Genomic DNA, 25,090 nt, shown 5'->3' with positions numbered 1-25,090 from the left:
GTAAGCACTCTGCCCTCTTGCTCCCATCCAACCGGTTCCTCCCCTGCACTGCCTATTTTGGAACTTATGACACCATTCTTTTGGCCCTGACTCATCCTTGACTTTTATTTCTCTCTCTCCTCATGCACGTAGTGGGCAAAACCCTGTTCCCTCTGCCTCCGTGACAGGTTTTGCCTCCGCTCCCCCTCCCAGGCTGTGGCTCCCTGGCAGCGCCCTCATCTCTTTTCTAGGCCATTGTGGTGGCTTGTTCATTCCTCTCCTGTCTCCAGTCTCACTCCTCCCATTCACTGTCACACTGCTCCCAAAGGCACGCTCTCAGGACAGGGGGCAAGCCGTGCCATACGCTTCCTCCAAAACCATCAGTGGCTTCCCACCGCCAGCACAACCCGGACTCCTCGGTGTGTGGGGTCAGAGCCCCCACAGCCTGGCTGACGGCCCTCCACTTCTCAGGCCTCGCCTCCAGCTCCCTCTCCTGAGCACTCAGCCCTTCCCTCTTGGTTCTGCTCACGCTGTTCCATGGGCTTGATTTTCCTCTTGCCTTTCCTCCACTCAATAAAAATATTCCTCATCCTTCAAATACTGAAAGGCATTTTCCTTCCTCTCCCCACTCAACTCAAATTGAATACTTTACCCTTCCTCAACACTTGACTCGCACCTTTATTGATTCATCGTGTTTAGCGGGTAGTGCAATAACGCAGGGCCGGCTCCCTCGCCTACACGCCCCTTCCTGGCAGAGTCAGGGCCTGGCTTCCTTCAAGCTGAGCCGGCTCCGTGCACCATCTGCGCCCAGTGTGCCTTTGAATAGTCCTCACAGCTCTCTTGATTTTTCCACTGGTTCTCTAGAAATTTACTTGTAGTTTTTTCCTTATTTTTTCTTCTTTCAAGCCCCCAAGGAAAAACACAAGTAAACAAACAAACAAAAACAAGCCCTGGCTGGTGTAGCTCAGTGGATTGAGCACGGGCCTGTGAACCACACGATCGCAGTTCGATTCCCAGTCAGGGCACATGCCTGGGTTGCAGACCAGTTCCCAGAGGGGACTCACGAGAGGCAACCATACATTGATATTTCTCTCCTTCTCTCCTTTCCTTCCCCTCTAAAGATAAATAAATAAAATCTTAAAAACAAATAAAAACAAAAACCCCACTGCAGGGTCTCACTACACGTGAACCCTCTCGGTGTGAATGGTGGGTTAGTGGGTGCCCGGTTGATCCTCCGTCTCTCTCTTCCTTCATGTGAAGGTGGGCCTTCACTTCTGCCCGGCTGTCTCCCTAGGACCTGAATGTCCTGACACATCGCTGTGTGCCGGCCTTGCAGTCTTACCTTCGCTGGAATCTTGGCCGCATGATTCTCCAGGATCAGCCTCTTCAGGTGCAGAATCCACAGGCGTTTGTCCTGCTGAGATTTCGCCTACAGGAAGGAGATTTGGACAGTCAGACGCGTCTGGCCTCCGCCACCACCGGCCGCCCCACGTTCCTTGAAGCCTCTGATGGGGTGGAACACACACCAAAAGCTCCAGAAAGCCTGCCTGGTGCAGGGTACTCATCATCGGGGAGAGCGGGCCTTGCAGGGAGGTGGGGCCTGGCTTTTACCTGAACTGTGTGCTGCAGCTTGGGGTTCTTGTAGTGGAAGACGCTGAAGCTGAGCGGCTCCTTGGGGATCACCTCTACGAGCATGAGGTTGCCACACTGTGCGGAGAGCAGAGAGAGCACGGGGTCGCTTGGAGAGGATGCAGCAGGCCACCGAAGTCCCCGCCCGTGACCACCCTGCACACCTACCAGGATGTGAGCTTTGTATGTAAACGTGTCGTCTCTCTTCTTGGTGATGAGAAGCAGCTTGTCGAAGAGGAAGAGGGTCCGCTCGTTCTTGGCCCGCTGGAGGCGGAAGGTCCCTTCAAGCACCAGTTCCCCGTAGCTGGTCAGGTCGGGCCCCTTCCAGTTGGTGAGCAAACTCTGTATTTCCTGCGAAAAAACCGAACGGATGTTTGATGCCATGGCACAGGCAGTGGGAGGCAAGGCAGCGAGAACAGGGCGGTCCATTCCTAGAGCCTCAGGAACGGTGTCTAAATGCCCACGGCAGCGTCCATGGGACCTACGCGGGGTCTCCTGGTGTCTACGGTCCACAACATTCATCTACCTTTCTGGGTGGTGTCGTTTAGAATGAACGGAAATGAATCCCGTGGTTAGTTGATGAGATGCCCATCACTTATTTACATTCCTAGATAACCCCCCTCCTGGAGCTGGCTGCGTAGAGAGGCCATTGGTACGTGACCTTCTCAGGAGGCATCCTGCCCTTGACTTTCTCACCCCCCAGCCTCTGGACAAAACCCTTTAGAGCTATTGACCTGGACAACTTCTTCCAGAAACTGAAATCCACACCACGTATAAGTAACTCAAAACTAAAGCCTGTGGAAAACCATACGAGACACATCATCTCAGAAACTTCCTGACAGTAATCCCATTTATTTAGGGAGAGGAAATGAACATTTCCTCACCACTAGGTTGTGAATGGAACCTGATAAACATACATGGATAACATGACTTTGAAGTTTCTTTCAGATTTACTGTACATCCACATCAATGTTTTTTAAGGAAGCTGAGTTTATTACTTTGAAAAGTGAAGCTGTTCACAAACAATCTAATGACGTAGCCCCCCAAGACAAACAAATGAAACTTCTTTGGTGGAAAGTGGACATGGATAGGAATGGAGATGAGGCTGAGCCAGGGGCTGATTTAGCAGCGTCTTCAGAAGAATGCCAAACAGATTCATAAGGAATGAAAATCTAGTCCCTTAGCCATTTTTGGAAATGCAATAGACATTATGTCTGACTTTATGTCCATAAAGCATTTGGACGATGAAGGTTTAAACCCTTTTTATTGCTACAAAAAGCAGACACGGCCTGAAAGATGAGAACATCACTTTCCTTTGATTTTTGATGGTCGATTGCATCACACCACACTCTGGCTGCCTCTCAATGAACCTAGAATTTTGTTTGCAACTATGGACCAAATAACGTGTCTTTTACTCCAGAGTAAGGCATAGGTATTCTGTGGAACTTGGAGTCCCTTTGGGCTTTTATGTCTCACTCCAGGGACACCCAGGAGCCTGGCACTCCCTCTGGGCTCACGTGGCCTTTTGTTTTTAAATAAAATATCTTTTGAGGTGCCCAGGACATGACCACTGGCTCAGCATCTATCAACAGTTTTCAGGGACTTAGGGCTGAAAATGTTGGTTCCGAGAGGAGCCTTACCAAGCCCTCGTCTATCTTATTTTAAAAATGAAGAATCTAAAATGAAATGGTGGGACTCATCCCAAGTGCAACTGCAAAGGTCCTGCCTCCAGACTTCGCTCTCCTCTCTCTGAGTCCCCTGCCCCAATACCACATGCATACCACCCACCTTGCGACTTTGCTTGAACTAGTGACAGAGGAACAGAAGTTAAAAAAAAAAAAAGCTTTTAAACAGCATAGAGAAAGTTGCTTTAACAAGAATGACTTCTTTGTGCCCTGGCTGGTGTGGCTCAGTGGACTGAGCACTGGCCTATGCACCAAAGGGTCACTGGTTTGATTCCCAGTCAGGGCACATGCCTGGGTTTCAGGCCAGGTCCTCAGTGGGGGGTATGCATGAGAGGCAACCACACGCTGATGTTTCTCTCCCTCTCTCTCCCACCCTCCCCTCTGTCTAAAAAAAAATAAACAAAAATCTTTAACAAAAGAAGAATTACTTCTTTGTAATTACCATAAGGCCTCAGGAGACTCAAAATTTTACCTTGGGTCATCGAAGGGGCTATGAGCAAGCAATTACTTTAAAAGGTACCATGGGACTTTGTCTTAAATACCGTATTAAACGACATCGGCATTATCGGTGTCCTGATCTTTCTTCGGGGCTCTGATGAAGACCGCGACTGAACTGCAGCACTGAGCGGCTGTAACATTGGGTTTAGGAGGAGCCGTGCACCTGCAGCACCGCCAGGCGCCGCCGCCTCGGGGCTCACCTGCAGCCGGACTGCGTGCTCATGCTTCCGCTTCATGTCATTGATGTGCCAGGCCACCCGCTGCATCGTGTCTATAGCATCCAGGACCACATCGTAGCCTTCCGTGTCCTTGTCAAGGTGGTTCTCTATTTCCTTAAGAGAAAAAAAACAACCCACGCTAGTCATTTTCTATTTTTCTCCATTTATGCAACGAAACAAATGGCAATTAGTTCCTCGTGTTTTATTATTGCTTAATTACTTACACACTACCATCATTCTTTAAGATGCTGAGATAACTTTCCAGAAATACTGATGACAAAACGGTTAGATAGGAAAGAAAAGGGAGCTGGGAAAACTAGAAGTGGATTAGAATTCCATGACAGAGGAGAAAACCTGCACACAGGCCATCAAGCCTCATAGAGATGGTCCAGTTATTATAATAGATGTGAGAGCGGGTATTCTAGTTAGAGACTTCTGAGCTTCTTGGTGGCCAATGTTTGAAAGTTCTCATTCTTACAAGATGGAAAACATACTTATTCTTTTCCTCCCAGAGAAAGGAAACGTCTCATGTAGGACTTAATGCATAACACATGACTTGAAATTGGCATGAATATTATCTTTAAAAAAGCCTTCCATGGCAAGGGCACATTCACATAGTCGAGGCGTCAACGCCCACACGAAGCTCACCAGAGACCACCCTCCGGAGTGTGGAGGACGGCCTCTGGGTTCGCGCACTCGCTCTCTGGAGGTCAGCACTGAGCCTAGCGCTGGGGCTCCATGGTCCCGCGAGGGGAGAAAGGGCACAATCTCTGCTCTCATTCTTCCTGGCACAGAAGACACATGTCCCTAGAACCCTCAAGCGTGTAAGGACAGAGACCTTTGCAGAGTTCCTCTAACCCTCTATCTTCTCAACAGTGCCCAACAGAGAGCTGGGAGGTCAAGAAAGGCTCAACAAATTGAAGCTCTATGTTCTTAAAACAAAAACAACAGTAACCCTACGTAACTATGTGAAACAATAAGAAGATGTTATGGCCCGTCAGATCATTTCCCTGACATTCATCATGCATATTCATTAAGCTGAAGGATGGAGGTAGAGTCTTAACGGTACAGCTTAGGAAGATTAGCTCTATCATTTTAGAGTCATACTTTATAACTCTTTACTTTGACTGAGTATTCAAGTTTTCCATCCAGTTAGAAATTGAAAGGAATTTACATCTTCTTTCACACTCAGAAAGGGCCTCTAAAACTGTATCACCAGACTAACAACTCCCAGGCAAGCTCAAGATCACAGCAAAGCCCCGGCTAGGCGGCTCAGCTGGTTGGAGCATCATCCTGTGTACGGAAACGTCGCGGGTTTGATCCCCAGCCAGGGCACATACGAAGGCAACTGATTAATGTTTCTCTCTCATATCAGTGTTCCCTTCTTTCTCTCACTCTCTTCCCCTTCCCTCTCAGTCTAACTAAAATCAATAAAATTAAAAAAAAACCACATATCCTCAGGTGAGGATAAGAAAACTTTTTTAGAGATGAGATCAACAGCAAAGTTAAAAAACGATTCATTTCTTATTTTAGTCTCAGAGGCAGTCCTGCGCATCAGCAGACTCAGGAGTACAGAGTGTGTCTGTGTGTGGGTCTTCACAGATGGCTACACAACTTTGAAGTGATGGGAGTAACGCAGAAGGAACACTCCAAATAAACAACAAAGCAAAAAGACTTCAAAGGCAACTGGACGTTGGTTTTAGATGAATCTAATGGCTGTTCTTCCCTTTTCACGTCCTCACCCGCTGTCAAAGACTGAATGTTTGTGTCTGCCCCCAAACTCCTATGTTGAAGTACTAACCCCTCACGTGTTGGCCTTTGGGAGATGATGAGGTCATGTGGGTGGGGCCCTTACGGGTTAGTGCCCCCCGAGAAGAGGCCCCAGAGAGCCCTCTTGCTGCTTTAATCCATGTGAGGGAACAGGAGATGTCAGGAGTCCGTGGCCCACTGGGCTCTCACTGGAACTCAACCAGGCTGGTCCCCTGATCTCGGGCCTCCAGAAACTGTGAGAGATACACGTTTTTGCTAATTCCACTGAGTCTGTGGTACTTTTTTATAAACTCAGACTGATTAAGACACTAGCTCTTAATTTAGACAGTAAGGACTGATTTTTCTATCAATTAACTTTTTGTAAGGATCATGACTTGTTATACGCGACATGCTTATGTCACTGAGATCTTAGACATTTGTTTGATTGACAGTCCTCTTCCTGCCTAGAAGGCCATACTTAGAGATTGTGGGGACATACTCATCATATGACATACTTCGGTGTCATATTAGCAGAGTCCAGCAGCGATCTGTCCTGGGACGGATATTATTTATTTAAGAATTATGTGGACACTGATTTAGCAAATTAATCCCACTAATCTAATAAGTTATTAGCATCAGTTTAATAATTAAAGTGCTATCTGGTGTCCTTCACAGGACACCAAATTCTTCAAAGATGAGCCACCCAGGCAAACGGACAAAGCTGAGAAATTTCTGGCGAAGTTTTCACATAAGGGTTCTTAAATTTTTTAATGTGTGTGGACTGAGCAATCCTGGCTTATCCAAGTTAGAAACCTGGGGTCACTTAAAAAAGAGATACACATAAATTGCAGATGTGCTGATATGGAGAGAAACTCTGGATTAAAACCTCTTTCCTATTTTTATTATTATTATTATTTTATTTTTATCGATGGCCTGTGAGCCACAGTGCACACAGGTGATGATTTATAGTCCTGCCCCCGAGCCCTGCCCCTCACCACTGTGCATTACCGTCTTCCTCCTACTGCATAGGTTACCCGATCCTGCCTACAAATGAAAGTTACTTTCAACAACACTTTTCCCCCATTTTCACTCACCTCCTTAGAGAGAAATGAGAATGTGAATGCTACGTCTACCTTTGTGTCTAAAGCTTCCTTGAATTTTGCCCAAATAATGGGGATGATATAAAGAAAAGATACCCTGACGTGATGCTAGGCCCAGATCACAGACCACTCATCACACTGCCCACCTGTCTTCTCCCCTTTCAGCCCCTTCTCTTTGCTCATACAAAAGCCGAATCCAAAAGACAAATCACTCTCCCTCCCAACTGCCCACTGAATCGGGGCTCATGGAAATAAAATAAAACATTAAAAAACCTGTTTTTCATTAAGATGATAACTCCCTGCATGAAACAGCCACAGCCCAGGGTGAGGGGCTCCTGAACCGTTTCAGAATCAGAGGTAAAACGAACCCTTCCTGGGCTGCTGTGAATGGGCGGCAGGCCTCGAACATAAATAAATCTCTCTAATTCCTCAAAGCAGATTAGTCAGTTGTAAAGTATGAGTGTGGAAAATGTTTCCATATGTCCCCAGCCTTTTCTGATCTTCCCTCCCCCCCCCCAAACCTAATATATAGACACTTAATCCTCATCCTCTGGAAAGAACTCCAGCAGAGGCAGAAACTTACATGCAGGAGGAGGTGATACTTGAGAATCCGCTGCACCGGCTTCAGGAGATAGGACCCCAGGGGCAGGGAGTGCTTCAGGGTCTCCTGACGCTCCCTGAAGAACTTGGCCAGGGTCTTGTTCCTCATGCACTCAGTTAACACGGCCACAGATCTGCGAGAAGAGTCAATATTTTCATCCCCGTGGAAATGCTTGCTTAGCATGGGTATTCAGGGTTTAAATGCTGGTGCAGGTATAAAAGCCCTAACAAAGGCAGGGAACAACAGGGCTGGCGCTAGACGAGAAGGCCTCTGGGTGAGTGAACAAGCAAAAGGCTCTCTACCAGCGATGGCAACGCTGGTAACGCACAGACACAGTGCTTCTAAGCAGCAAGCTCCTTCCTTCCAGGGATACGGCCCCTACAAGGACCCATGGCTGAGCAAAGGCGATGTCCACTGGCTGTTGGCCCCCAACCAGGCCCCATCTGTGTGTCTCTGGGCAGTGCTCAAACCACACATGCGTATTCGGTGTCCACAGGTGAGATGGCAAGGAGGGAGCCCTTGGCACCAAGGAAAAGGAGCTCCTTCCCAGGAGATCCAGCCCCAAGCCGGACATTGTCACCCCTCTGCTGCTGTCGTTGTATGAAGTGCAAACAGCATGTCATTATGTGTGCAGGTCTTTGGAGACCTTGCCTCACAGGTCAACTTTCCTTTGGGAATCTTTGAACAGACCCGCCTTCCCCCCCTCCACTGGCGGTGCTGATTCTAAAGACAGCTTCTGGAACAGCTGGGTAACCTGGTTCCTTAAGGAGCGTGCCACGTGGAGTGGATTAGAAAAGAGGGTTGCGATGGCTTCTCTGCTCCCGTTCCCCCAAAGGTCGTGAGGATGGCCCCAGAACACCCTGAGAGAATGGTTGGAACAATGCTCAGATCTTATACATGAGGCAAACTGGTGGGCTTGCGCAGTCACACACACACACACAAATGACAACTTTATGATCTCACAACTTAGCAGGAGGCAGGTGGAAGTAATTTCTCCCCATCAGTAACCTGTTTTCAGGATTCATTTAGAAGATCAGACAGAGAGGCAAACAACAAAATAAAACTCCTGGGAAGGACGTAAAATGCAGGTCTCCTAACGACACCATTAGAATCCCTTTGGAGCCCATCTGCTTCGAGAAGTATCTATTCACACAGGTTTATTTCCCTGCTAACTTGAGATTTCGATTGTTTTTTTTTAAAGAATTCTGTAACCAAGGAACTTTTGTCAGAGTCAGAATCAGCTGCTCAGGGGCCAGGGGCCACGGGGTGAGAATCTGCAGCTCTTGTTCGAGGGTGAGAAACCTGCCCCAGTCCTGAGCACCCTGAACTCCGGATTCAGGGCACCAGGCGACATCTGAGGACAATGACCTAACCGGGCCTGGGCCCCTCCCTGGGGGAAACGGGGTGGCTGTGTGTCTCTCCACAGAGGAACCACTGGGGCGTGACTGGTATGAAGAAGGTGGACATCTGTCAAGGTGTGCTGGCAACATTTAATATCGCCAGCCTGTGTCTGAAGGGGGAAGGACAGTTGTCAGATGGGCTGGAACACCTGGCCCTCTTGGCTTACAACAGGACAGGAAACTTTGGGCCTCGGAGAGCAAACTGACCGGAGATAAGGGGGGGCGAGAGGCAAAATTTTTCTGTGACTTTGAAAACCACAGACTTGGGCAAGAACTGGATGTGTCTGCTTCACTGAAAATGCCTTAAACAATCTTTTTTTTATATGAGAATGTCTTTCAAGCATCTCCAACACATTTTTTCCTTCCTCAAGTCATACTCAAAATAAAAAATTACTTCCTCCAAGAAACTGTCCTTAACACTTGTCCCCGGGACTTACTCTTCCTTTACCTCAGTATATGTTTGTTGCTTCTGTTGCATATCACTGAGTTCACACTACGCTAGTCTGTGTTTATTAATTTGATCTCCTCCAACGTGCTACTTATCCCACTATTGCATTCAGTTGGGTCCTGACCCTCAAAAGAATATGAACTGTGCGAGGAGGCAAGGGGTACGGTTCCTATTTCTTATCAGCACTCACCAAGCTTGGAACCATGCTGTGAGTGACAGGCTCTCAAAAATGCCCCTTCGCAAGTGGTCTTGCCTTTCCCCTGAGAAAAGAAGCCTCGTGCACCCAAAGGTGCCTCTCCTTGGTGTTCTCTTTTCTCCTTCCTAACTCAGAAACATCTTAATATAGGCTTTGGACATTGCAAATTTAGGAGTTCTTCTCCAAACAGCCTGCGGAGGCTGAGATCCACGCAGCCCTCATCTCCCAGCAGGCCCCTCTCGGGCCCCAGGGAGGGATCATCAGGTCCAGAACTTTGTTGATTCTACAGAGTCTGAGTGTTTTCGCTTTTTCCCTCAGGAAGAAGTTGAGCTGTTGATTCTGTGATTTCTCTGCATGAGGGTCAGCGCGGGCTTTCAGCCTAAGCACCACGGGTTTATTGGTTGGGGCACCCTACAGTTCCCTGATATCCCCTGCAGAGACGTGGAAACTTAGGAGAGAATCAGGGGTGTCCAACCCGTGGCACATAGTCTGTATGTGGCCCAAGATGGCTATGAATGTGGCCCAACAAATATCATAAATTTACTTAAACTTTTTTTTTTGCTCATTAATTTTCATTAGTGTTTGTGTATTTAATGTGGGGCCTGAGATAACTCTTCTTTTCCCAGTGGGGCCCAGAGATGCCAAAAGGTTGGATGCCCCTGGACGTGAAACCATGTGGACTATGGGGGGGGTCTACAGAGGTGTGTATGTGTTAAATGTACTAACCTGTAGGTAACTGCAGGTAATCTGTAATCCATAGGGAAGCCTGGGGAAAGTGTGGTTGGCCCCCAATCAAATAAGTCACCCCAGCCCGACACCCTGACCAATACTGGGAGGGGGAGACTGCAACCCCCCAGTGGCAAGTGTCCTGCCACCTGGAGGACTGAGGCCCTGGCTCCATGCCTTTTAATCCACACTGGCTCTCCGGGGCCACTGGAGTGGGGGCCCCATTGGTTCTTCCCACTGAGCAGCGGTAGGGGCTCAGCCTGCTGCTTCTCTTCCAGGTGGGGCCGACCACCCACTTGCTCCTCAGGGACACGTCTCTACCATGAAGGGCACAGAGCAGGTAAAACTGCCCTGGCTCTCCTCTTCCTGGCTGGCTGCTGGGGTAACAACGCAAGAATCACGTGGGAACAGTGACCACAAAAAGGCATCGGGGCTGGGCGTGGGGTGCAGATCGTAAAGCTCCAGAAACCAGGCTGTAGTAGCGTGAGGTCTGAGGTTGGAAAAACACTCGTGGGGCCTCTCGTCAGCTGTGAGACCCTGGTAACAGCAGTAAACACACTGGAGCCTCATTCCTTCATCCCCACGGTGGGGATGGGGCAGGGTGATGGCAAACTAACACAGGCTAGGGACCTGAGACATGCTCAGCACTGTGATGGCTCTTCTGCTTTGCTTTAATCCCTCAACATCTCCGGATGGCCATGGAAGTTAAATCCAGCACCGATTATTGCTTACAGCACTTTACCGTGACCAGGAATTAGTAAGTGCTCAATAAATGTCTTGTGCAAAAAAAAAAAAAAAAAAAAAAGACATTCAGACAGTGGTCTTAGGCCTGACTCCCTTACTGAGATGGTCCATGTAATAACGTCCAGGGGCTGAACTGCCCGCCCACCTGCCAGCGCTCCCAGCATAGGCAACACGGAGGCGGGGGCCAGGGCGGACTGTGGGTCCTCTCTTCTCACCTAAGCTTGACACGGCCTTTCCTTTCTCCGAACTCCACAGCACTCACACAGGTCACAGAACTTAGCTGGCGGAAATACAACCTATCTTCTCCCCAGCCAGATTATATACACTCAGTAACATTGCTTCCAAGAGTTTCAGAAACACGGTACTCGTACGGAGGGTTGAGAGACGAGACTTGCAGCCAATCACACTGGTTTACTTGGTTTTCCACTGAAGGACACCTAGCAACCTTCTGGTCTCTCTGAAGGTCTTCCATGATTCTCCCTACGCTGGCTGTGCTGGGAGCCCAAAGCCTGGGCGGATTGGTGTCCAGGCTCCCCCACCTCCGCCCCCTGTAATCCGTTCTCAGCAGGTTTCCCAGTTTCCCCACAGTGTGCAGCACAGGGTCAGGCACGTAGCGCCTGCCGCCGACATGCACTGGACTGATGGACTCGACGGAATATGGGAGTGGAGAAAAGTGCTCTTGCACACTCACGGAGCGTACCTCGGGTAGTTCGTGCAGTACTGGGTGTAAATGTGGAACTCTTCGCTCTGCAAGGAAGCAAAAGAGGCTTTCATAGGTGAAAAAGCAGAGACAGCAACATTCATTTAAAAACAATAAAAAGAAACAGCATCTGGGCTTTAAATTTGTCTCTCTCATGACACGAGCCTGTCTCCTGAGTCCGTGTGGCAATCATTTGTGCCATTTTGTCTGTCTAGATATAACTATCTAGAATCCACACGCACTTGAACTCATTTGGGTTTAAAACACTTATTGAGCATCTGCTGTGTTAGGTACATTCGAAGGTTAATAATACGAAGAGGAAAGAAGTAACGTCTCGCCCAGGTGCTCACAGTCCTTTGGCAGATGTGCAGTGTGGGAGACACCTACTTAAAGTAGCTAATTTACACGCCACGTGGTAAGAAGGTAGCAGAAGCATGTGCAGGGCCTGAGAAAGCTGCTCCGTGTGCCTGCAGGTCCCTCCTCCCATATTCGGGAAGCGTACCTCGGGCAGTTTGTGCAATTCTGAGTGTAAATGTGCAACTCCTCGCTCTGCAAGGAAACAAAGTGCTCCTGACCTGACCTAGAGCCTTGAGGAGCTTTCTGGTTTCCCGATTCGGCAAGAAGTTCCAGACCGTCCTGCAGGTTGCCCTCCCCCCCTCATTCCTCCTGGAGCCCTGGCTCCCTTCGGTAGGAACAGCATTTGGAAACCACAGTGTCAGCAGCAGGGAAGCTGTTGCTGCTGGGTAATAATTACTTCTAGGCCTTTTCAGTGCACAGAGTTAGAAAAATGGTGGGTTTTTGTTTTAAAGATCAAATGTATCCTTTAGCTCATATTAATACTTGCAATTCAGATTCATGACTATAAGTGTTTTTATTAGTATTATTCTTACCCTGTATTTTCTTCTGCCTACCAATTCCCATTCTCAACGACACTGTAAATGAGTATTTACATAAATACTCATTTGCTTTATCCCACAATACACTCAATAATTTCAGGGTAAAATACCAGCACCACCATAGATGATACCATTACAGAAAATGGTTAAGGGTGTATATTAGGTTGAATATTATCTATTATATTTTCTAGCATAAAATATCAAGCATACTTTTTAAAAAGATTTTATTTATTTATCTTTTGAGGGGAAGGGAAAGAGAGAGGGAGAGAAATATCAATGTATGGTTGCCTTTCATGTGTCCCCTGCTGGGAACTGGCCTGCAACCGAGGCATGTGCCCTGACTGGGAATCGAACCATGATACCTTGGATCACAGGCCCGCGCTCAATCCACTGAGCTACGCCAGCCAGGGCTAAGCATATTTTTTAATCAGTTGGAATTTCCTCTGTGTGACTATGTCACAAGGTGGCTACACAGTTAGGCTCATTTCACGTTGCTTTCAGTTTTTGGAGACTACTTTTTTAAACTTTAATTTTGCTTCATAATTATGTAAAATATGTCCCTGGTTTCAAAGTCAACTCTACAAGGAAATGCATAGGCAAAGAAGTCTAGCTCCTATGCCTTTCCATTCTAGTTTATTTTCTCCCTTCCCCTATAAGATGCCAATATTTAATTGTACAGCTTATCTTCTTTTTTAAAAAAATACACATTTAAACACACAGGTGTATTGTCCCTCATTCCTAGATAAACAGAAGCAAACCGTGCCAGCGACTCGCAAACTTGAGTGTGTTTCAGAATCACCTGAGGGCCCATTAAAACGCAGACACTGGGTAGCAAGCACCCCAGAGTTGCTGATGCATTAGGGCTGCGGTGGGTCCTGGGAATTTGCTTTCAGACAAGCTTCTAGATGGGGCTGGTCCAGGGACCACACTTGAGAACCACAGTGCTACACATACTTTTATTCCTTCCCCCAGCGCACCCTGCCCCTCCCTACTATATATAGAGATATTGTTAATTTGCTTTTATTGCTTCCTAGCACTCTGTTATGTGTTTCCTCAACTAGCGTCTTGTTTATGGACATTTGGGCTGTTCTGTGTATTTCTATACATATATGTATGTATGTATGTGTATATATATATATATATTCCTATAAATTGTATATATCTATACATTGCAACTATTATTACTACAAAGAGTAGCATCCCACTTATTGAATTTTTGTCCCTGTATCTTTGGAGCAGACTTCCGGAGGTACTATGGCTGGATTACAGGGTGTGTTCAGACTGCTTCTGCCAGATGGAGTCAAACTACCTCCCGACAGGCCTGTGCCACTTGGTTTCCCTGTAACTGGGTGAGCACCTGTTTCTCCGTGGCCTCGCCAGGTTAGAAGGCTGCCCAGCTTTCAAGTATAATACTGTAAAAGAATCCAAATTAGCTGCCAACTTCTAAAAGATAGGTAAAAAATTATCTTGATTTCTGGTTTCTCCTGAAAAAGCAGTAGATCCACTAGTCCTGGGCCCACAGATTCAGATGACACTTATGTCCCCATGAGACCAGGCAAGTGCTGAGCTGGCTGCAGCCTCCCATGCGTGCACCGTGTCCACCGGTTGAGCTCCTGAGGGCGCCGGGGTGGCCAGCCCTGACTCCAAGGACAAGAAAAGCAGTGTCACTTGTTCAAGGTCTAGTAAATTAATGTCAGACTGGAGCTTTTCTCTGTGTTTGCTCGCACACCCTCAGTTTCTTGTGCCTTTCCTGCTTCCTGCTACACTCAACCTGGGATGGAACAATGCCAGGTTGTCTTTCCTTAATTTTTGAGAAGTTTAGGATTATTTAAAATACCACACTTAAAATCAATGAGCTCAGTGAAAATGTCTAAATTACAACCTATATTTAACCTGTGCAGGCCTGTCCCTAATGAAGCTGCAAGACTTCTGGGCAACTGAGAATTTCTGTGCATTTTGTGACATCATGACTTTAGTCCTACATTAAAGTTGAGGGATTTGATTCAAATTGGCTTTATATTTGTAATAGAGAACCAAATGTATATATAATCTTAGATCTGTAAGATCTGCCAACATTTCAAACAACAGCTTTACACAAAAATCAATAGTTCTAGTTAGTTAATCCTTAAATACCTATCAATATTTGCCTCCCTAAATCCTTTTCAGAGGTATTTAGGGGAAACGAAGGCAATGATAAAGAAATTATACAAAAATAGAAATTTCCTTCTGGCTATCCAACTCTCTCAGACTGCAATGAGAGATGATGTAGAAAAGAGATATTTCATTAGGAAAAACCAAAAATATAAGATAGTCAGGGCTGTCCAACCGAGCACGTAAGGTGCTCAAAGGTCTATTGAATCAATCAACACACACACACGCGCGCGCGCAGGCTCACTGGCCTGAGACATTCCCCTGGACTCTATGAGAAAGGCTTAACATACAAAGAGCCCATGTCAGGCAACATTGCCCTGACATGAACATGGGCGATCGGCACTTCCTGAGGACACTTTGTAAGTACATGTCTGGGCCCTGGAGGGAGAAAGGCCCCAAGCGGGGTGAAGGCCATGTATCAAGGGAAAGGAGGAGGTCAACAAGGGAAGCTTGGGCCTCTGAAGCCAAGCCTTGTCTCCTCACTCAGTGCTGCCCAGGGTCAGCCCAGGTGACAGTCGGGGGTGGAAATGAGGGTGGAGGCAAAGGCAGGAAACAGAGGTAAACCTGCTGCAGGTGTTTCTCAAGCCCAAGGAGCAGACAAAGGCTCAGCTGGGAGGCTGCTTGGCTTGTCCAGTGGGGACCTTTGTCTCTGTCCCCGCTGCCCATGCACTGCGTGGGCCTGCTCTTTTATGAGAAGCAGGTCAGAAGGCCGCCCTGTACTCTCTTGCTGTCAGTAAGGATTTCTGGAACCTCCACAGACCACAAGAGCAAGGTCAGGGTGAATCTCTGTGTAGGCCCCAGTGATTCAGATAAAAGCCCAAGTCAACCGCCAGCTTTTGTTCTTTCATTAATAGCCTGTCAATTAAGGCAATTTTCCATTCCTCCCCAGTGGGGCAGCTGGTTGTCTCAGCAAACGTGCCACCCTCGGAATTTCGGGGTGCTGAGTGAAAAGCAGGCTGCGCCAGAACCAAACACTCCCTCACCGTGGCCTGCTTCCTCGGGACAGTGCGGAGAGCTGAAAGTCGGTCTTCTAATTAAACTTGGCAGTATTACAATGAAAAATAAGATTTGGGAGTTGGCAACACAGCACATAAACAAACTTTTATGTGAATAATTAAGCCAGAGCTAAGCATATGCTGGACTGTCTTTAGTCAACTTGTGATTACAGTTACCAGTAAAAGCCCGGACGTTTCCAAAAGCCTGTGTTGTTTACGTGCTGTGGTTATTTTAACATATCTTCTTTGATATTCTTGGCATATCTTTCGACCCATTTCTCCCGCCTTCATTCTCCCTCTCTTTTTCAAACTCCTACCCTTTAGGAGGATTAATTATGACACAGGCGACTTGGGAAAAGCATTGTATGCAACCCTGTGAGCACAAACATTTCACAACTTCACACACCCACACCCACACCCACCCACAAAGTCAGGAGTGTTTAACACTCACAGCCATCAACTGCCTGTAAGGAGCCACACTCAGTAAAACCCAGAGTGTGATGTTTGGAGCCCAAACCAACGGATGGATTCGCAGCTGGCACCAATGGCCCTGCAGGATGGGTCCGGAGCAGGGCAGCCTGGGAGGAGGCTCCGAGTTCCCATGGCATTGGGAAGGATTCTGGAGCCGAATATGAGGCACTAATTCCCAGCTGGTCCCAGGGTGCCACCGTGAGCTGCACTTAAACCTTTGCGCAGGTGAACACAACTGCAGACACCAATCACACAGAGTTTTGCTGCAAAACAATTTCTCCTGGAGGTTTTTCCGAACAAAAGCTGTTGACTTTTTCAGAGAAACTTCGGAGAGGGTCCATATACAGTGGGTGGCATCTTCCAAAAGTAATGTTGCAAAGGGTTGCCTCGTGTGTTTCGGAATTCTATCTCCTACCCCAGCACAGAGGGCGAGCCAACTGTCCCGTAAGCTTTAAAAGTCAAGTCTTTTCCTTGTATTTTTCTAAACCATCAATGTGGCTTAAGAAAAACAGGAATGCATTTTTAAAATGTAAGAGAATAATTCTCCTCTTTATCCCCTAACCTAAATGGTAATTATATAGCTTAGGGTAGTGTCATATATATTATATATAATGTACTCATAGCTTAACTAGTAGTATTTTATATTTATTTACTTTTCTAACATTCTATAGTTCTAACTTTCCCCAAATTTAAAGGTTTTGTTTTGTTTTGTTTTGTTTTCCAGGAAAGATGAGTAACATCATTCACTTACTATATGAATTCCAGAAAAACGACTAACTTAGTACTTCCTAACTTACTGGGGACACTAACAGTATTTATTTTTTTCCTTGCTGATAAAAAAGAAAAGAAGAAATGAAACCAGAGTGAGTGAGATTAGCAGCTAGCTTCACCCCACATGGAACACCCAAGACATTTTAACTGTAAAGCAAGAACAATTTGTGCCTGTGTCTATCTGGGTCGGCTGGGAGGAATGAGCCAAGCTTACCTTGGACACAAAACATTCTGCTATGGCCACAGGGTCATTTTCACAGTTTTCCAAATCTTGCAGAAGTTCACTAAAAAGAAAAGAAAAGAAAACATTAGACTGTAGTCTTATGGTTGAAGATGTGTTATATAATTTAGAAGTTTAAACGTGTATGGCTTTTACAAAGAATCATTTAATTGGGTAACTGAGGACCTGTGGTCATTACATTCAAGGTTTCGATAAGGGACTTGCTCAAGGTCACGGCGGAGTAAGAATTTGAACACTGCTCGGACCCATAACTCCTCCACCCAGAGATAAGCTCCGACTAACATGAAGTCTGCTGGTCTCCCGGTCTGCACAGATGCTCACACGCAGCCATCGACTGGCCTTCCAGGTACCAGGCATCGTGCCAGCAGTAACAGCAGACACGTCAGTGAGCAAACCGATATCTGGCCCCTGGTCTCCTGAAGCCTGGAATCCACTGGAAGAATCAGACATTTTGTGAAAAATCACACTAGCAAATATAAAATTTTAAACAAAGCTAGTGCTCTATAGGAAAGATATGTTAGGGCCCTGAGTGGTGTGCCTCAGTGGATTGGGTGTGGGCCCATGAACCAAAGGGTTCGATTCCCAGTCAGGGCACATATCGGGGTTGCGGGCCAGGTCCCCAGTGTGGGGCGTGTGAGAGGCAACCACATATGATGTTTCTCTCCCTCTCTTCCACTCTGTCTAAAAATAAATAAATAAAATCTTTTAAAAAAGATATACTAGGGAAGAAAATGTGTTTTCATAGGTGTAAATCTATATTATTTTTTAATGGTTCATTATTTGAAGTGACGGCATCATATTTCATTGGGTGGACACAGCATAATTAATTTAACTAATTTCCTACTACTGGACAAAATTCTACAAATGGAATTGCTGGGTCAAAGGGCATGCTCAGTGCCAGTGTTAAGCACATCTCCAAATTGCACTTCATGTAAGTTGTATTGATACATATTTTACTATGTTAAGTGTTTATTTTAGTTAGCTGTGCATGACATATTTTGATAAAAAACCTAAATAGCGCTGCATTCTGTTTCCCGCTTTTGACGGCCTCTCTTTAGGAGAATCTTCGGCTGAAGCTGTTTTCAGCTGTTCCGATGTTTCTAAAGAGGCCGATATTGCATCCTCATTACTTTTCAGTCTTACACACTCTGACTTCTGAATTTCCCCAGACCCACCTTCCTCCCATCTTCTCAATGAGTTGTTACAAAATTTGACAAAAGGCAGAGCTTATATTTTCAGGTATTATTACATTTTAAATATTATTCTCAGCCAAGCCCTGCAGTATACCACAATTATATTTCCTTTCTTGTTCGACCATGCTTTCCCTGCATTTAAAATTCTCTCTCTCCTCTTTTTTTGTGCTTTGCATCAAAGTACACACCACGAGTTTACTCTCCAGCTCTGCACCACAAGTGTAAGTGTGCAAACATCAGATCATCCACTGGTTGTGTTCTTCCCCAGTGACCTCCCTGGGGGCCCCCCGTGTCCTTCCCCTCCCACCTGAGCAGGCTGCCCTCCCGGCCTGCCGGGTTCTCTCTCCAACACCATCCTGGGGATGCCCTTCACCTAGCCCTTTGTTGGAAACCTGGTTTCCTAGAATCCATTTCAGATGTATTTCCTCCTTTGGGAGGTTACCACGCCCAGCAGCTTTCTGAGTAGGGGTCACAGGTGGTAAATTTTCTGAGACCCTTACTATTTCAAAATGTTCCCCCGTCACACTTGGCTGATATGTCAGTGGGGAGAGAATTCTTGGTAGGAAGTCATTTTCTCTGAGTATTCTGGAAACTGTCTGTTGCCTCATGAATTCTGATTTATGGTCCAGGCTCCACTTGACCTGTTTCTTTGTTCTGGGAATTTTAGAGTTTTCTCTTTGTTAACCATTCTGAAATTCTGTGATGGGTGGCTTTGGGGAGGGTCTTTTTTCATGAACAGAGCCAATTTGAATATTTGGGAAATATTCCTGAACGTCAGTTCTCAAAGTGAACCCCAGGGTCCTGAGGCCCATTCAGGGGGTGCAGAGGGCCACCACTTCCATAAAAGTACTTTGACTCCACATGCCTGTTCTCTCATGAGAGTGAGGCGGATGTCTCCAGGGGCTGTGGGACCTGGAGCAGATGGGAAGCGGAAACAGGTATGAGGGTCCTGCGGTCCCCTAGGAACTCGGGCAGTACAGAGATGTGCAAGACGTCAACCATGCCGGCACACCAAGGATGTTAGTGAGAAGAGCAGTAAAATTCGTTTTCTAAAAATCTTTGGGTTTCTTCTTCTCATTATTGAATACACTGATATTTAAAAATTCCTCAGTTTTAACTTCTTTCATTAACCATAAACAAAAAATGCTTTTTGGGTCCTCCATACTTTTTAAGCACGTACCAATCCTGGGACCACAAAGCTAAGGCACCTCTCTGTCTCCGAAGATGCGTTGGTGTTTCCTTCCCTCTGATCTCTCTTCTCTCTCTTTTTGAAGCTCCTGCTATTCACATTTTCAGTCTCCTATTTTCCTTCTTCTTGTTCATTCTGTTTTTTGGGGGACACCTCAACTTTATTTTTTCCATCCCATTTGATTGAATTCTTTCATTTTTAATGTCTTATTTTTCATTCCAAAGTGTGTGTGTGTGTGTGTGTGTGTGTGTGTGTTTAAGTAAGCTCTTTAGATGTTTTCGTTCTTACTTTATGGGTGTAAAGTCTTTTATCTCAGAGGATGACATTGTTGTCACTGGTTTGGACTTTTCTTTCCTGCTCCTCGGTTGTGGCCAGGCTACCTTTTCTCAGAAGAATGTCCTGGCTTCCGTCTTCCCTGTTAGATGCTCTGCCCGAATATCTGGGGGTCTTCCCTTGCCCTTTCCTCTTTGAAGGGGAGACACCGCAGAGCCGACCGTACCCTTCGCAGAGGTTCAGCCCATCACGGGAGCTCCTCACTCTGAGGCCGCGAACCCGAGGTTTTGGTTAGAATTTTAAGAGTTCTTTATATGGATTATATCTCTCAATATTTTTCCACATGAAAAATTAAAACAACTTTTAAAAATCAATCAACTCACTTCACGATAAATAGAAGTATATGTTAACCTAAATAACTTTCTGTGAGGGTTTTATAAAATAAAAAAAAAATTAGAGAAGTAGCATTGTTTTAAATTTTTTTGTAGATCTCTAACATCTACCTCAACCCAGGTGGAGTCTCATGTCTGCTTCTGCATTCGATCTATTGCAATCTATCATTTTGGTTGAAGTATATATAGAAAAAATTCCGGCCAGACACACATATGTCTATTAGAAAAGGGAGGAATATTTTAATGGCCTTTTAGATAAGTGGGGCTATTTTTCTTGGATACTACATTGAAACTCAACAAATGGTAGTTTCCCTGAGGTCTGCTGGAGTCTAAAACCACACCAATGTACTACACCCTGTCCCTTTAAAATCCATCGGTCTGTTTTGCACTTCAAAAGGATCTTTGACCAAATGTATGATTTCAGGATAGTCTCAATTTCAAACATTCTTTCGGAATATTTTTATAAAAACGATCCCTTTGTAAGAGTGTTTAGAGTTTAGAAAATATGGTTCTGATATTCATATCAATATCTTTTATGGGAGCATCTGAGACCTTGCTCCCAGCACATGTCATCAGTTTGGCTCAAATAAATTAATAAAATGCAAAAAAGTCTTTATGGGAAGGTGGGTATGATTATATTAAATGCAGTTGAAACCTAATCACTGGGACCTAAACACTGGATGGAGATAAAAGGTTGAAGAAGAAGAAAAGCCAAAGGAGCAACATTCGGGGCTCGTGTTTCCCATTTTGGGGAGGATGTGGTACTTTGTGTCCTGGTCTTTCGATATAAATCCTCTTTCTGAGCACAAAAGAATTTTGAGCAGAATCCATCATGTTACTTCTCACAGCTTAACAGAAAGAGTCCTTGACAAGGTTCAGCTCCTTGCATTCTACATGTTGTGCTCGTCAAGCTCCCTTTTGAGCTTTTATTTCATCTCCAGAGGGGTCTCCGGGGCAGGAGGAGGTGTCTCGGTGACCCACCCAGGCCCTAGGTACAGCTCACAGGTAGATGCATGGCACTGATTGCTCAAGAACCACAGATCTGGGAGGTTGCTCAGTCCCAACCCCTAATTTTAAGGGGAGGAAACCATGGCTCATAAAAGGGAGGCGGTTTACCTTAGATCACACAGATAGTTATTAATGGCCACCCACGGCTGGGGGTTAGTGTCAGGGCTCCAAATCCCTGTCCCGCGCTCTATTATAAACATACCTCTTGAAAGGTTTGTTTCCTGACTGACTCAAGAAGGCCGAGGGCTACATTCTGCATTATGGTATCTGACCACATGGCATTATCTGAGTCATTTGGCTGGTTTTCCTTTACAACTCTTTTTTAAAATTGAATCTTTATTGTTCACTACCATTCAGTCCCCTTATATCTCCCCCCGCCCCCCACCAGCAATCATCACGCTGTTGTCCCTGTCCATGAGTCCTTTCCGAAATAAAAGAAGGAGCTTGGGGTGTTCTTGTGCAAGGTATAGAAAGGAAGCCCTGTGGCTGGAGTGTGATGAAAAACAGGGAGTGTGGAGGACACAAAGAGAAGATTAACTATAAAATAAAATGCCATGTACTGTGGGTGCACAGAGGGCGCCATGGATGGGGTATGGCAGCTACTGGAGAGACTCCATAAAGGTCAGAAACTGGCCCTGGCTGGTGTAGCTCAGTGGATTGAGCGCGGGCCTGCGAACCAGACGATCGCGGTTCGATTCCCAGTCAGGGCACATGCCTAGGTTGCAGGCCAGTTCCCAACAGGGGACTCACGAGAGGCAACCATATATTTCTCTCCCTCTCTCTTTCCCTTCCCCTCTAAAAGAAAAATAAATTAAATCTTTAAAAAAAAAAAGGTCAGAAACCGGACTGCCCCTTTCAAGTTACAGCCCCACAGGGTGGGGACTAGGTTTCTTGTCGCATCAGTGCCTCTGATGAACAACACAAGTGCATCACTGGGAAGGCGTGACTTGCAGATTCTGTCCTGTACTCAGAACTAAACTTAGACTCATCCTACCTTCAGGTTTGGGGCATTTTCCCTTTTCCCTGAGTAACTGTTCCAAATAGGTACTCTTTTTGAGTAGGACTATAAGAAAGAAAATAAGTTTTTTTTTACTTGAGCTCAAGTCCCTCATTTGGATGGGAAGTTAGAAGAAACACTGTTCTCTTATACAGAATGTATTACGTAAAAAATTTTCTCTGACCACCGACACGAACTTGAAGTTGGAAATTGTATTTTGACCTTGAAGACTCAACTGCCCTACGGTGAAAGAGATTCAGGAATGGGGCTTCTTCCCTTCTGGTCTGCAACAGACTCTAAGCACCACCTCCGTTTCCCATCCAGCGATGTCAGTCAGCTAGCATTTTAGCTCCTGGTGTCCACAGGGGCACAGGTGCACATGGGAACAGAAAATGGGGTGAGACGAATAGTGCTAAATGTCCCAGGTTTGAAAAGTTCGCAGGAATACAGTCTGTGGTTAAAAATATTTCTACCACTGCGCAGAAATTAAAAACACTTCAGTGGTATGAAAATGCACTAAAAAAGTGACGACTGGTCTCACCTCTCCTTGCCTCACTGTGATAGGTAGCCCATGATTCATCTTCTAAATTACATTTCAAGGGAGAAGAAAAGCCTGGCCCACATCATTTTTTGTCTTTCTGGCTCTGTGAAGCTTTCACTAGCCTCCTCAGATAAGATTAATTGCATGTTCCTCAGAGTTCTCAAAGCATTTTGTTCATGCCTTGATTACATGACTTACTGCCTCTGCTATACAATGGTGTTATTCATTTCCATACTACCAGACTTAGCCCAGTGTTTTATATGCCGTAGGGATTCCACACAGGTGTTGAAAGAGAGTTGAAAGAAAAAGGAAATTTTTACTCCATTTTTTGAAGAAGGAAGGAAGTTCTGATGATTTTAATTTGCTAAAAAATAATTTTAAAATAGAAGTTTATTATGGAGGAATGGTCTCTATTTCCTCAGTTTTTATTCTTAAAGATTCAAGTTACAGTTTCAAGAACACTTCTCTATTCCAAGAGAGTGATGCTTTATAAAACAGCTGGTATTTCTTCCTTGTTTGGCAGTTTTTAAAAAAAGGGTTTGAGATTTTAGGGGCAAGGTAAAATGGGGAAAGTGGCTTTTTTTTTGGACAGACCTAGTTTCCCGACCACTCAGGGATCTCTTCCAGACACCAAGCCAGAGACTTAAATATCTAGGCTATCACAGGGATCAGGAGAGAAAAAGAGATTTTGATACACAAAAACAAAAAGATGAAGTCTCAATTGCATTCTGAAACATTTCATGTTGGAAGGTTTTGTGATATGACAATTTAAATCTAGTCATATACCAGAATTGAACAAAGACTGTATGAGGAATTATATACTATTATCACTTATGAACATGAATGAAAAAAACTTTTTAAAAAAAGATCTTATTTATTTATTTATTTATCTTTAGAGGGGAAGGGAAGGAGAGAGGGAGAGAAACAACAATGTATGGTTGCCTCTCGTGAGTCCCCTGCCGGGAACCGGCCTGCAACCCAGGCATGTGCCCTGACTGGGAACCGAACCGTGATCCTCTGGTTCGCAGGCCCGTGCTCAATCCACTGAGCTACACCAGCCAGGGCAGGATGAAAAAATTCTTTAAAAATTATACATAGGCCCTGGCTGGCGTAGCTCAGTGGATTGAGCGCGGGCCTGCGAACCAGAGGATTGCGGTTCGATTCCCAGTCAGGGCGCATGCCTGGGTTGCAGGCCAGGTCCCTGCAGGCCAACTCCCAGCAGGGGACCCCCGAAAGGCAACCATACATTGATGTTTCTCTCCCTCTCTCCTTCCCCTCTAAAGATAAATAAATAAATAAAATCTTTAAAAAATTATAAATAAATCAAACTTAATCAGTGCATAAATATATAAATCATCTACCTGTGACCAGATAGAGTTTATTCTAGTAATGTATGTATAATTCAAATCAGAATTCCTATTAATATAATTTACCAGATTTTCAATAGGAAAGAGATCATATGCTAATTTTCTTAGAGGCATATTACATATTTAGTAAGATCCAGTATTCATTACCAATAATATCTTAGCAAACTAGGAAAAAGTGTTTATCTAAGTGTCAGAGGAAACATCAAACTGTAAAACTGTAAAATGGTAAAACAGTTGAAAAATTCCCACTAATATCATAAAGAAGATAAGGATGCCAACATCTGATTAGCATTACATGGTGGGACTTACCAAAGCAATAACACATGAAAAAAGGTGGCAGGGGACGGAGGTTAGAACTGTAAAGGAAGACAAAAAGAAATTCTTCTACTTTTCAGATACCATTGTCTGCAATGAAACTGCTCCCCCCCCAAAAACTATAAACCATTATTAGAACTAATGGGAAAATGTAGAAAGTTAGTTGGATACATTATCAACATAAAAAAATCAAAAGCATTCTTAAATGACAATAATAGCCAATTAAAAATAGAAAATTTAAAAGTTACATGTATGAATATGGTGGAGAAATTATAAAACATTATTATAGGACATTTAAAAAGGCTTGATTAAAGAGATATATGTTTATGAATGGGATGATTCAATATCGTAAAGATGTCAATTCTGCCAAAATTAATCTATAAATTAAATGCAATAAAATGCAATAAATGCATTAAAAATTAAATGCAATAAAAATGCCATCAGAGTTCTTCACTAAACTTGTCAGTGCAAAAGAGTCAAGAAAAGCTAAGCCAGTGTTGACGAGGAGCAATATGGGCTTAGTAATGAAGACGAAGTGGGGTGGGGCAGGGACGACCGTCTGGGCTGACGGGACAGAATACAGCATTCAGGACAGAGCCAGGCACCACGTAAACTGG

General features: G+C 45.3%; 1 protein-coding gene across 8 annotated transcripts in view; it reads right to left on the bottom strand.

Moving 5' to 3' along the window:
• The window catches only part of PLEKHG1 (pleckstrin homology and RhoGEF domain containing G1), a 204,039-nt gene that overhangs the window by 25,006 nt on the left and 153,943 nt on the right, over positions 1-25,090 (bottom strand). For all 8 annotated transcript variants that reach the window (XM_037049168.1, XM_037049309.1, XM_037049084.1 and 5 more), the window contains 7 exons: positions 17,172-17,241; positions 11,674-11,720; positions 7,442-7,592; positions 3,992-4,123; positions 1,777-1,959; positions 1,591-1,686; positions 1,322-1,408 (listed from right to left, as the gene is read on the bottom strand). In XM_037049168.1, the coding sequence (XP_036905063.1) occupies positions 1,322-1,408; positions 1,591-1,686; positions 1,777-1,959; positions 3,992-4,123; positions 7,442-7,592; positions 11,674-11,720; positions 17,172-17,241 (766 nt within the window). The remainder of the gene's footprint in view (positions 1-1,321; positions 1,409-1,590; positions 1,687-1,776; positions 1,960-3,991; positions 4,124-7,441; positions 7,593-11,673; positions 11,721-17,171; positions 17,242-25,090) is intronic.

The sequence above is a fragment of the Sturnira hondurensis genome, unplaced genomic scaffold (assembly GCF_014824575.4).
Source record: "Sturnira hondurensis isolate 20B ecotype Veracruz unplaced genomic scaffold, ASM1482457v3 Scaffold0000167, whole genome shotgun sequence".
Classification (NCBI taxonomy): domain Eukaryota; kingdom Metazoa; phylum Chordata; class Mammalia; order Chiroptera; family Phyllostomidae; genus Sturnira; species Sturnira hondurensis.
The sequence above is the reverse complement of the archived record's forward strand: the minus strand, read 5'-3'. Positions and strand labels throughout refer to the sequence as shown.